This window comes from Paramisgurnus dabryanus, chromosome 6 (assembly GCF_030506205.2).
Source record: "Paramisgurnus dabryanus chromosome 6, PD_genome_1.1, whole genome shotgun sequence".
NCBI classification, from domain to species: Eukaryota; Metazoa; Chordata; class Actinopteri; order Cypriniformes; family Cobitidae; genus Paramisgurnus; species Paramisgurnus dabryanus.
In genome coordinates this window covers 18,792,973-18,806,359 of record NC_133342.1, presented here as the reverse complement: position 1 = coordinate 18,806,359, position 13,387 = coordinate 18,792,973, and the positions used below count along the sequence as shown (strand labels likewise).

The 13,387-nt window shown below is 36.5% G+C and overlaps 1 protein-coding gene across 4 annotated transcripts in view; it reads left to right on the top strand.

Moving 5' to 3' along the window:
- Positions 1 to 11,075, top strand: part of st6galnac3 (ST6 (alpha-N-acetyl-neuraminyl-2,3-beta-galactosyl-1,3)-N-acetylgalactosaminide alpha-2,6-sialyltransferase 3) — a 71,336-nt gene extending 60,261 nt beyond the window's left edge. For 3 of the 4 annotated variants that reach the window (XM_065269704.1, XM_065269677.1, XM_065269686.1), the window contains one exon: positions 4,817 to 11,075. In XM_065269704.1, the coding sequence (XP_065125776.1) occupies positions 4,817 to 5,006 (190 nt within the window). In that variant the 3' untranslated portion in view covers positions 5,007 to 11,075. Of the gene's footprint in view, positions 1 to 4,506; positions 4,561 to 4,816 lie in introns of all 4 variants that reach the window. The other variant, XM_065269696.1, reaches the window with a different exon arrangement.
- The last annotated feature ends 2,312 nt before the right edge of the window (positions 11,076 to 13,387 follow it).

Here is a 13,387-nt window from a genome sequence, read left to right as displayed (position 1 = left end):
CCCAGTAACCTGTAAAGATTGCAAAATTAGAAAACAGTGATCACAACAGAGTAATTTTGATAAAAGGCAGTTCAGCGGGGAAGTGTCTGTTTTGGCATAATGTGTAAGCTGTTGTTGCAATTGACCTCACTGGATCTCTAGTAATTAAAATTCAACAGGTACTACAGGGAGAGAAAAATTGAATTCATTTGTTAGAAAACTGGCACTGTGAGCTACCATTTCACCGCATGCTTATTCCTTATGGATTTGAAGATTTTGAGGCTTTGATGATAGTGTAACAAAAGGTTGGAGCTTAAATATACTAAAAATTGTACCTTTTAATATTTTGACAGAACAAAATACCATAAGTTAATTATGACAATTATTTATAAAAATTTCATGATAAGACAATTTTGTATTAAAGGGACACTCCACTTAAAAAAAAATGCTCATTTTCCAGCTCACCTAGAGTTAAACAGTTGATTTTTACCGTTTTGGAAACCATTCAGCTGATCTCCGGGTCTGGTGGTACCAATTTTAGCATAGCTTAGCATAATCCATTGAATCTGATTAGACCATTAGCATCGCGCAAAAAATAAACAAAGAGTTTCGATATTTTTCCTATTTAAAACTTGACTCTTCTGTAGTTACATCGTGTACTAAGACAGATGGAAAATGAAAAGTTGTGATTTTCTAGGCAGATATGGTTAGGAACTATACTCTCATTCTGCCGTAATAATCAAGGACTTTGCTGATGTAACAATGCTGCAGCAGGCGTAGTGATATTACGCACTGCCCAAAAATAGTCCCCTTGGTTACTTTCAATAGCAGAGGACAATTTTCAGGCGCTGCGTAATATCATTGCGCTTAGTGGAGCCATGTTATGGCAGCAAATTTCTTGATTATTACGTCAGAATGAGAGTATAGTTCCTAGCAATATCTGCCTAGAAAATTTTAGTACACAATGTAAATACAGAAGAGTCAAGTTTTAAATAGGAAAACTATTGAAACTCTTTGGTTATTTTTAGCGCGATGCTAATGGTCTAATTAGATTCAATATATTAAGCTATGCTAAAAGTGGTACCGCCAGACCCGGAGAACAGCTGAATGGATTCCAAAACTGTAAGAATCAAATGTTTATCTCTAGGCTAGCTGGAAAATGAGCATATTTAAAAAAAAAAGTGGAGTGTCCCTTTAATCAATCTGAACATGAAGTACCACTAGCATAAAAATATATCAATAACAAATTTTGCAGTCATCATCACAGCCCAGCTGCCACTACAGGCATCACGCTTCACCCAACCGCAGCAACGCAGAAGCCATTCACATAGGATTCATTCTTGCATTCAAAAACAGCTGGACCAAGGCAATAAACAGTAATGGTACAGAATGAAGGCATCTTGGGTTTCATTTCTGAACAGATGCAAGACGGCAAGAAGCAAATCAATGCAACATTTCAATTAAACAAGCACAGACAGAACAAACAAACACGTTTTGTGTGAACACCTCCTAAAACAGATGGAAAACTGGACTTCATACTGGATGGCACTGGCCAGTGGCGATCTGTGACTTTTCTTCCGAGGGGCGCAAATTCAAATGTGTTCGGAGTCTCATGTGTGTTGCTCGTCATTCCAAAATATGTGTTTGTTGCGTCATGTGAACTATGTGCATCATCCTTCTTGTCAAAATTTGAGCCTGCTGCATACGCATCGAAAGGATTTTTGATAAAAGAGATGGTCGTGATCACAAACTACTCGCAAAACACTAACTTAACACTAAACTCTAATTACACATGAGATTAAGCAAGTATCTAGCATCTCTTTTATCATAAACCCTTAGACGCGTCTGCGGCTGGCATGTATTTTGACATCACATGTGATGCACATACGTTTACATGACGCGCCGGACACATATTTTGAAATGACGAGGCACACATATGATGGGATACATACATGTTGTGACGAGCTTCGCATTGTGCGCCCTCGAAAAAGAAGTCACTGGTCGTCACTGGAGATGGCCTGTAGTGAAAACAAATATATGTGAATGATTATAATATGAAGAGTTCAGATACGAATGCCACCTCCATCAAAAATGAGATAATGATTGTAACCGAAGGCTTTCGACACATATGAATGCATTTGACGTTCATCAAATACTTTTGCTTCAAACCTGATTGATCCCTCCGTCTGGCCATTCAGAAATACTGGTTTTTAGGCAGAATACATTAAAAGTCTGATAAAGATTAGCAGGTTTTGCATCTGAGGTCTACATATATAATCATTGCTTAAATGAGCTCACTGCCGCTTAACATATATGATTTTTACAGAAATCACCTCTGATAACAGACTTTTGTAACTTATAAATCAGTGGCGAGACCAGAAATTTTAAACCGAGTGGACCTCTGTGAAATAGAGTGGACCTTAATGCCTACTCTCTTACATTACATAATTTAACAATAGAGTAGTGGTTGATTGGATTACATAAAAAAATTTTGAGTCATGGAATAATTTTTCAGATCAGTTAAAAGGGAAATTAGGAAAATAAAATAAGAACAAATCAAGAAATTTAAAGCATATAGAAATAGTAAAGAACAAATTAGTATTTCGGAACAGAAATATAATGAAATTAATATTGTCTTCTTCATTCTATAAATTAAATATATTTTTTTTAAAGTTACAGATGTGATTTTCCTTTTGTCTTCTGTTGTTTGACTAACTTCTGATTTCTTTCTGAACTGTTTGCGTTCACTCTAAGACATAACTTACACTCTTTTATGAGAATACTTGCCAAGACTGTGGTATTTCGGGATAATTTTGCGTGTATGTGTTCTGTCAAGCGCATAGAGATTTTGTGTTTGCACACTTTTAGAAACGTGTGTCTACATACGCGAGCTTGAGTTTGTATTCATTAAAGTTTGTGTGTGCGTCAAATTGTCTTATTGCAGTCAAATTGTTTAAAATGGCTTGAATGTTAACATTTGCAAGGTTTAGAAATACATGCAAATTATAAGCTTTCTATATAGTTACTTATTTTAAAATGCTGCGTATTTGAGTGATTATTATTAAAGGACAAGTTCGGTATTTTACACTTAAAGCCCTTTTTTCAGATTGTTTATGATGAAATAGAACGGTTTTGACTGAAATTTGGACATAATGCTGGCCCGAGATTTTTGGGGTGTTTGTTGTATCAGCCCCCATCTCTACAATGGCTGCATAGGTGCACTGGAACAATCCTTCCAAAAATGCATTAAACTTTCATTTATAAAGACTTGAAACTAGGGATGCACCGATAGGATTTTTTGGGCCGATACCGATTTAAACAGACATCTTCTGGCCGATACCGATGCCGATACCGATATTAAACACTTGTATACAATACTATACAGTTGGTCTATTAGCTAGTTTATTTCTGCATCAAATTATTTTTACTGAACATGGATTGGATCTGATTAACATTCAACTGACCAACATAATAAGAGAGGCACAAATTAAGCTAAAACAAATATAATAAGAGAGCACGATAACCTTCAAATGTGGTTTTTGCAATTCAGCATTTATTTTATTAACAACATTAACTAATTTTTTTTACATATAATGGATTTCTTTATGCAGTTAATTAATAAACAATCGGTATCAGCCTTTCTCGTGCTATTGCCGATATGCCGATGGTTTCAAATTCATCAAAAATCGGCCGATAAATATCGGCGGCCGATACATCGGTGCATCACTACTTGAAACTCACCGAGTGGACATAATGCTGGCCCGAGATTTTTTTGGGTGTTTGTTGTATCAGCCCCCATCTCTACAATGGCTGCATAGGTGCACTGGAACAATCCTTCCTAAAATGCATTAAAATTTCGTTTGCAAAGACGTGAAACTCACCGAGTGGTCAGGGGTGTTCACTGATATGCTCACACAAAAATCGCTGCAAAAGATGCTTTCCAACAGGTTTTATCGTAGTTTTTGTCCAACTCCATTGACTTGTATTAGATGTGCTGTGAGGTACGGTATTAGTCCGCGCCGGGAACCTTGTTTCTATTCTTGCAATTGGCAAAGGCGTATTATCGCCACCAATTGGCCTGGAGTGTTTATTATTCAAACTCTCCACGGAAGAATATACGAGTGTGAGGCGTTTGGAAAAATAGGTCCACAAGTTTAAAATGAATGCTTAAACACCTGTTGGAAAGCATCTTTTGCAGCGATTTTTGTGAGAGCATATCAGTGAACACCCCTGACCACTCGGTGAGTTTCACGTCTTTGCAAACGAAATTTTAATGCATTTTAGGAAGGATTGTTCCAGTGCACCTATGCAGCCATTGTAGAGATGGGGGCTGATACAACAAACACCCAAAAATCTCGGGCCAGCATTATGTCCAAATTTCAGTCAAAACCGTTCTATTTCATCATAAACAATCTGAAAACAGGGCTTTAAGTGTAAAATACCGAACTTGTCCTTTAAAGAGATTATTGTAATTTATGCGTGATTTCTTCTGCTTTATTTTGTTTCTCTTGTGACTGGGTGGGCCAGCCGGCAATCTGAGTGGGTCAGTGCCACCCTGGCCCTTATGTAGCCTCCCCACTGGTATAAACATTTCTTTTATACACATTTTACGTAGTAGACTGCTTCGAAACAATATGTATCGTGAAAAGCGCTTAACAAATAAATATGACTTGAATCTATGTGTAATGTAACTTATCTTCATCTGGAAGCTTTTCTCTACTAATAATTATGTTTTAATCAATTCAAAAAAATAATCATGTATTGTGTAAAACACAAATTATAACAACTAAAATGCTAAGAATAACATTTGCTTTATTACTCCTCTCTGTTACTTCAGGTCAGAAAATTACAGGAAGGTGCCGTACCACTACTACGAAGCAGGAAGTCGTGACGAATGCGCCGAGTATCTCTTGCACGAGAGCGCCCCCTATGGTGGACACCGTTTCATCACCGAAAAGGCTGTTTTTGCAAAATGGGCCAAAACCCATCCAATCAAGTTTTTCAGTCCAGAGTGGCAGCTATCATGACCGCGGGAATGTTCAGCCTCCATCTCTACCGTTTTAACATAAATCAGAACAACTTCCCATGACTAGAAGAATCCTTCTGCTTGCAGTGTCATATTCCCAGTTGCTTGAGTGCAGTAAGTGTCCCATCCTAACCATAAGGAGATGTATGCATTTGGTGTTGAATTGCTGTGTGCAAATAGTGGATTTTGCATCTTTTCACTTTTCACTCTGGACAACAAAGTAGCAGATGTTTTCCTCTGAGCGCACACACACACTTGGCAGAGTAGATGGACTACAATTATAATGCAACGCTCTGTTTCTTCTTCATCATTGGAGACAGGAATAAGATGAGAAATGTTGTGTGTGGCTTACGTTTCCTATCACAAAACTACTGATGCTCTTACCTACAATGCTGGATCTCGCCTTGTGCTAGTTATTTTTGTCTCGTAGACAACCATTGAAGCTGACCTTTCCACCGACCTGCAGTACTATCAATGCTTTTAATCCAAAACCCAAATATTTTGCATCTTTTTAGGGATACAGTATGTCACTTTATATGCTTTTCTTGAACAGCTGAATTTTAGATCATTTAGGAACTTTCGCATATCACTTTTTACACGCAACGATTATTTTATGACATGCAATGATTCTTTTTCTGTGAAAAAAAGGCATTTGTTAATGTCAAGCTGGAAGGAATAGCTCACCCCAAAATGAAAATAATGTCATCATTTACTCATCTTCATGACATTGCGAACCCTGTGGGTTTATTATTATTATTTTTTATTTTTTGGAGGGCTTGACAGATCTGCTCACTATGAACTGTCATTGCTTAGATAAGAGCTGCAAGAAGATTCTGCTAATTCCCAGTTTCTGAAAAAATAACCAGCATCTGGGTTTGAAACGACATGGCAGAGAAAATACAAAATTTGCATATTGAACAAAAACAGAATAACGTGACAAGAATGGGACAAACGTTGCAAAAGCTCTGTTGGTTCCACATTATTTGTCATATGTAGGCGGCATACCGCTGACAGAAGATGTATATGTACGTGAACGATTCAGTGAAGTTTGCAACTGATTTCCAATGTCAAGATAGTGCCTGTATGAAGCGTAGCATCCAAAGCATTGTTACCCAATCCATCACTTTCCTTACACGTAACTCGCTTGTTTAAAAAATGACCCTCCCATCCAGAACCTGTCGGTGTTCTGAATTCTCTTAAGATAAAGGTACGCAATCCCTGTTGTCAGATCAGCAGGTTAATTTGATTATCTACTGTAGCTGAGTGCTTTAACGTTGTAAACCGGCAGACAATGCAGCACCCTGGGGATCTCCCCGCTGTGTTGTTGTGTTTTTCATCATCGAGCACAGCATGAAGCATCTTGCATGTATATGAAGCACATTTGTCAGTACTGTACGTAACACGTTTTCCTGTCAGCTTGTGACATCATTAGGCAGCTCAACCAGGACAGCTTTTATCTGTAGTGTGAGCGTGGTTGCAGTGCCATTTGTTTTCCCTGGAGACAATGATCCAGCCACTGAGTGTTATGTGACCATATACAAGATACACTAAGAACAATAGCAAGGAGCTAGAGCGCTTTGATGAGATACTGCTTACGCCTTTGGCCAATCTGTTCATTTAAACAATTGATGCCAGGTCAATTTCTCGGAGTGCTGACCCAGGATCATCATTTGCTGTCGTCTCTATTGATTTTCTTCAGCTTGTGATAAAAAGCAGACCTGATTAAGAAACAGCACTTTCACTCCTCTGTGTTTTTCAATTTAACCCTTGTTCTGCTGTTCATGTCATTACACACACATTGGGAAAAGTAGGATAAGCCATGCTACGTTTTAATTAATGGAACATTCCACTTTTTTTGAAAATATGCTCATTTTCCAGCTCCCCTAGAGTTAAACATTTGATTTGTACTTTTTTGGAATCCATTCAGCTGATCTCCGGGTCTGGCACTAGCACTTTTAGCATAGCTTAGCATAATCCATTGAATCTGATTAGACCATTAGCATCGGGCAAAAAAATAACCAAAGAGATTCAATTTTTTTTTTTTTAAACTTGACTCTTCTGTAGTTACATCGTGTACTAAGACTGACGGAAAATAAAAAGTTGCGATTTTCTAAGCAAAAATGGCTAGGAACTATACTCTCATTCTGGTGTATTAATCAATGACTTTGCCGTTGTAACATGACTGCAGCAGGTGTAGTGATATCACGCACTGCCAGAAAATAGTCCCCTGATATTGAAAGTAACCAAGGGGACTATTTTCGGCTGCTGCTAAACAACAGAAGAGTCAAGTTTAAAGTAGGAAAAATATCGAAACTTTGGTTATTTTTTAGTGCGATGCTAATGGTCTAATCAGATTCAATGGATTGTGCTAAGCTATGCTAAAAGTGCTAGCGCCAGACCCAGAGATCAGCTAAATGGATTTCAAAAGGGTAAGAATTAAATGTTTCGATATCTAGGGGAGCTGGAAAATGAGCATATTTTCAAAAAAAAAGTGGAGTGTACCTTTAAGTTGTTCTATAAATACGCATCGAGAAATGAGATAGAGGTAAAAATAGCACGTTTTAACATATTAACCGATTAGTATCTTACATCTTACTTCACAGCCATGATTTTTCAATCCAAGTACCTTCCTGGACTACAGCTGTGACAAACTTTGGTGCAGGAACAAGCAGTTTCCCCAATAGCACATCTCACCCACTCTCCTCTACTTTGAACAGCAAGTAAAAGCTTATGAAGAGCTTTATCTTCTTTATCTGCCGGATCACAGCCAATGCCTTTCCATAGATCTTAAGAAGCTTTTTTTCACACGTTCAGCACATGTTATTATCTGTTTGTTTTTTGTACAACATAAAATTGTCCTCAGCTTTGGGCTTGTTTGTCATAAGTGCTTTAGCCTGCATGTTTGAGATATACACGAAGTGTCCTTTTAGTCGCTTTTATAGCTTATTTATAACTTATTTATAACCTTTTTTTCTGGCTTTTTGCTTTTTGTATGTCTTCCAACGATTAAGGTTTCAGCCAAAGGAGAAGGATCTGTTTAGGAGATATTGATTGGTGCTAAGTGGTTTGCTCACATTGCTCGAAATTTACAGAGAATCAAATATACAATGCCTTGCAAAAGTAACAATTTCACTTATAAGGAGTTACAATTGCCTTACATTTAGCCCATGGATCATTAAAATGACTTAAAAAGCTCCACAGTTAATCATCATTTACACACTCAAAAAAATGGCTGGGTTATTTTTAACCCATGCTGGGTAAATATTGGACAAAACACACCCTTGGGTTAAAATTGACCCAATGATGTTTTATGCCTATTACCCATGATTGCATAACATCAACAACCTACCATTGGGTCATTTTTAACCCAGCATGTGTTGTTCAGTCCAATATTTACCCAACATGGTTAAAAATGACCCAGCCGTATCATTACAATGAAAAGTGAGGTGATGTAAAAACAACTTTTCCATAAAAAACTCTTGGTTCTCTGGGTCGTTGGGTGATTAGAAAATTTTTATGATCATTCAATTTTTAGATACTGCTTAAATATAAATTAAAGTGTACCAAGAGCCTTCCATTTACTGACCTGTATGGTAAGTTGGTCAGGGAGGATCCTACATTTACATTATATTTTATATAAATACTTTAATAGTAGTAACTCTCTAGACTAAAGAGGCCGTTCCCTGCCAAATTCCATAGTGTATAACTCTCTATTAATAATAACTGTGTGCCCACAATGATTGTATGCATGCTTTTACAGCTGAGACTGGGCGTGTAATTTAAAAAAGAGAGAAAGAATAAATGGAAATCTTTCACCTGGACAGTAATCCAAAACATTAGGTCGATGTTGAAGTAAAAGAGGTGAATTTCCTACAATCCCCAAGTCATAGCCTTGATCTCAGTCCAATTGAAAATCTCCATCTGTCTTTGAAAACCACAGTGCACAGGTCACTGACTAACCTGAAATACCAATTAACCTGGAAAAACGGGCCAGAATTACACCTGAGCAGTGTATGCGTATCCCAGAAGTATTTTTTATTTCCGTTTTTATTATGTATGTTTTGAAAATCCTTGCAAGGCACTGTATCATCCTGTGAGCAGATTAAAAAGTTGCCTTGGAAGTGTTTCACAAGGTGGAACTATAAAAATGTAAATTTGTTTTAACGTTGTTGTAGGAAGTGTACGAAAGATGACTCTTCTTGTGTTTAATCTCAAAGGTGATCAAATAAATACAAACTTTATAGGCATAGCCCTATTTTACAGACTACAGCTGCATATATTTTTGAATAATTTACAGGTCAGTCTGCTGTATTGTGATGTAAAACGTGTCTTAAAACGTGTCTTGTGAATTCATGTTTCTGATTGTCTTGCTGACAGATGTGAATATCACCGTAATGTACTGTAGCATCATCGTTTAAAACTTTTACATACAGAATATAGATCAGGCACCCAACATGGATCTCAAATATTAGTTTAAATATAAATAGTTTATTTGTTTTTATTTAGCTACCTGAAAGGTAGCACCTGTAAAGACTTACCCAAATAAGCATTTTGATATCTCCATACTGATGAGTGGTTGATATAAAAAATATAAATTTGCAAATACTAATCAGATTGAAGTACTTCAGAACGCAAGTGTAAATACCCAGATTCCATTTGCAAGTATCACCGGCTCATTTAGGCAGAAAAGCATTTGCATTCCAGTTCTGTATAACCCGATAAGACTTATGAAATCTTATAAGCGTGGAAGCTTTGATCAGTCATTTTCTCAGCAGCAGATGCCTGTGATTGTAAAATTCGAATTAATGCTCAGTCCAGGTCAGTCCAGATGATATGCATTATTAGTTGGTGACATGCCTTACTGATGCCTTTGTTGTACTGGTGGGCTGCTCTATTGTTTCTACACGTGGTTATTAGAGAAGTGAGTGTGATTGTGATCAATGGTTAAACTCCTCATTAAAGTGCAAATGAACCATAGAATAGTGCGAGGAAATGAGCATTAATATGCCGCGTAGCACATATCTCATTCCAACATATCTTTGTGTTTCCCCCTCTCCATATATCTTGCTGTAGCTTAAACTATGAACGTTTTAAAAAGACCTCTATTGGTAATGTCAGTGGGCAGTGCTAAGTCTCAAAGTTACTTGACGTTTGTAGTTCATCTGAAACTTTGCTGGGCAGGGTTAGCCCTGCTGAAAAAAACAGCATCAAACCGGCATGGGAATTATGCTGGTCTATGCTGGTTTAGCTGGTGGTCACAGCATACCAGCACCAAAACACAACATATGCTGGTATGACCAGCATGGGATGCTGGTGCTAATGCTGGTTTAGCTGGTGCTAATGCTGGTGCTGATGCTGGTTTGATGCTGGTTTAGCTGGTGTTCACTAGCAAACCAGCACCAAAACACAACATATGCTGGTCTTGCTGGTATGCTGTTTTTTTCAGCAGGGAGATAACACATTATTTTAGTTTTTTTTAAATGGGCATTTTCCTGCTAAATGTTCTGTTCTAATGCCTTTCATTGAACTAATGGCATGTGTCACCACCTACACTACTTTCCTTAAGCCTACCATTATGAAATTTCACTGCATTTCTGGAAAAAAATCACGATTTTTTTAACATCACACCAGTGGAATACTGTATGTCTCTACATCAGCTGGTTAACCTGACTTTGTTGCATTAAACTATGATCTTATGTATATAAATACTGTATATATAGCAAGAGAGAAAGAAAAATGTTAAAATATATTATGCTTTTTATTTTGCCTACCAGTTAATAGGAACTGAAGTGGGGGGCGGGGCTAATCTATCATGCTCTTTGTTATAAAGTTTACATTTTTGTAAAATCTGTTGTTTGTTGTTTCATGTGATCACTTTGTCTCCTTTACATCTGTAACTATGTATTCTGCTTGTTTTTCTGTTACAACACTGTGCTAGGTTGCTTAGAAAACAAATGTTACAATTTGACAAAATGTTGACTTTTCAAGCAGCGTGAAATGTCACTTTCATTTTTGTAATTGCTATCTGGCTGTTTTTAATAAATGAAAAACATTAAAAAAGTGATATGAAGACTTCATAAACTGCATCATTAATGCATGAATTTTAACATAATATGTGTGTCTGCGAATAAAACATTACCTTCCTACTGACAAAGCTTACAATGTATTTAAAAATATAGCAGTATATATATATTTTCCAGTTCCCCTAGCGTTAAACATTTGATTTTTTACCATATTGGAATCCATTCAGCCAATCTCCAGGTCTGACGGTACCACTTTTAGCATAGCTTAGCAAAATCCATTGAATCTGATTAGACCATTAGCATCATGCAAAAAATTATTTTGATGACCAAAGGATTTTGATATTTTTCCTATTTAAAACTCGACTCTTCTGTACTGTAGTTACATCGTGTACTAAGACTGATGGAAAATTAAAAGTTGCCATTTTCTATGCAGATATAAGGACTTTGCTGCCATATCATGGCTGCAGGAGGCGCAATGATATTACGCAGTGCCCGAAAGTAGTCCCCTTAGTAACTTTTAATAACTTTCGTGCGCTACGTATTATCTTGCGCCTGCTGGAGCCATGGTACAGCAGCAAATTCCTTGATTATTACGCCAGAATAAGAGTATAGTTCCTAGCCATATCCGCTTAGGAAATCTCAACTTTTAATTTTCCGTCGGTCTTAGTAAACGATGTAACTACAGAAGAGTCAAGTTTTAAATAGGAAAAATATCAAAACTCTTTGGTTATTTTTAGCACAATGCTAATGGTCTAATCAGATTCAATGGATTATTCTAAGCTATGTATTCTAAGCTATGCTAAAAGTGGTAGTGCCAGACCCGGAGATCGGCTGAGTTCAAAACGGTAAAAATCAAATGTTTAACTCTAGGGGAGCTGGAAAATGAGCCTATTTCAAAAAAGTGTCCCTTTAAACAGTTGGGCATTCCACCATAAACATTTTTAAAAACATTATGCATTTAAATGTATTAATTTAAAAGACTGCTTAGCGAATGCTCTACCAATTCATATAAACATTTTCAACAATACATTGCAGCATTATAGTAGTATTGTAGTAAAAAGTATTATTGGTTAATATTTCAAAAATAGTCACTATCTATCTAAACCCTTTTATATAATAACATTTCCAAAGAAATAACACCAATGATGTTAGATGAAGAAAAACAATGAAATGCGGGCTATTTGAGGCCATTTCTTGGTCCCATTATGTTGACAGAAAAGTCTTTTGGCTCAGCTTTGTGGGAGTTTCTGAATAATATTACTGTGATTCAAGGTTTCCCTGGCAGGGGTCTTGAATTGCATCAGAAGCCTTATATCTCACCACAAACCAATTAACTACAGCTCCCTGCCTGTGGCAACAGATTGCATCAAAGATACTCGATAAACACACATTGTACAATCGCATTCTCCCCCAGAATGTTTACAATAAATGAGGTCCTCCCTATTAAACACGTTATATCTATTCATTCACTCCAGCCCAAGATAAAATGCATTTTTGTTTTCTCATTTAAAGATGTAACCCCATAAGCCAAATGAAAAACTGATAAGCAAGCTAAAACACAGAGTGTCTTTGGGTTCAGTGCAGATGTGGTGGGCTGCTCTAAGTTGATAAATGGTCTGATTTTACCTGCAGTCGGTGGAGTTAAGCCAAACTCCTGCAGGCAGTGATGACCGTATGATTTTGTGGAAAGTCTGAGAAAATGTTTGGGTGTTTCTTCAACTATAGTATATAAGCAGATTTATATACACATTTTTTTACAATTTTCATTTAGGTCACAAAATATTTGCTATAAAATCATATTTTTTTATACTTTTAAAAGTGCCTAATTTATGTATACATTTTATTGTTTAACCATTGCATCAGGTGTTCACTTTACATTTTTTTAAACTTTAACATTTTTTTTATAAATCATAAAAATATAAGGATTTCGGATGCAGACCCAGAAAACAAATTTGGCAAAAACAAACAAACAAACAAAAAACTGTATTTTGTATGGTGAAGGATTAAACAGATTTTAGACATTATCTCATTTCTGATGCAGATATCTGAGCTCCTTCAAAAATGTACGGTATATGGAAAATAATGTGTTTTGTATACCATTAACAATGTGAACACATTGTATTAAACCAAATACACAAAATAACATTGTTTTTAGCAATAAAATAGGTGCACTTTAAACTATTAGCTGTCACTGTAAGCAATATACTGTACATATAATTTGTATCCAAAGTCCTCAGCTATTATTATTTTACAGTTAAAGGGGCCATGGCATCTGACTTTTTCCATGTTTAAGTGCTATAATTGGGTCCCCAGTGCTTCTATCAACCTAGAAAATGTGAAAAAGAACAACCCAATAACT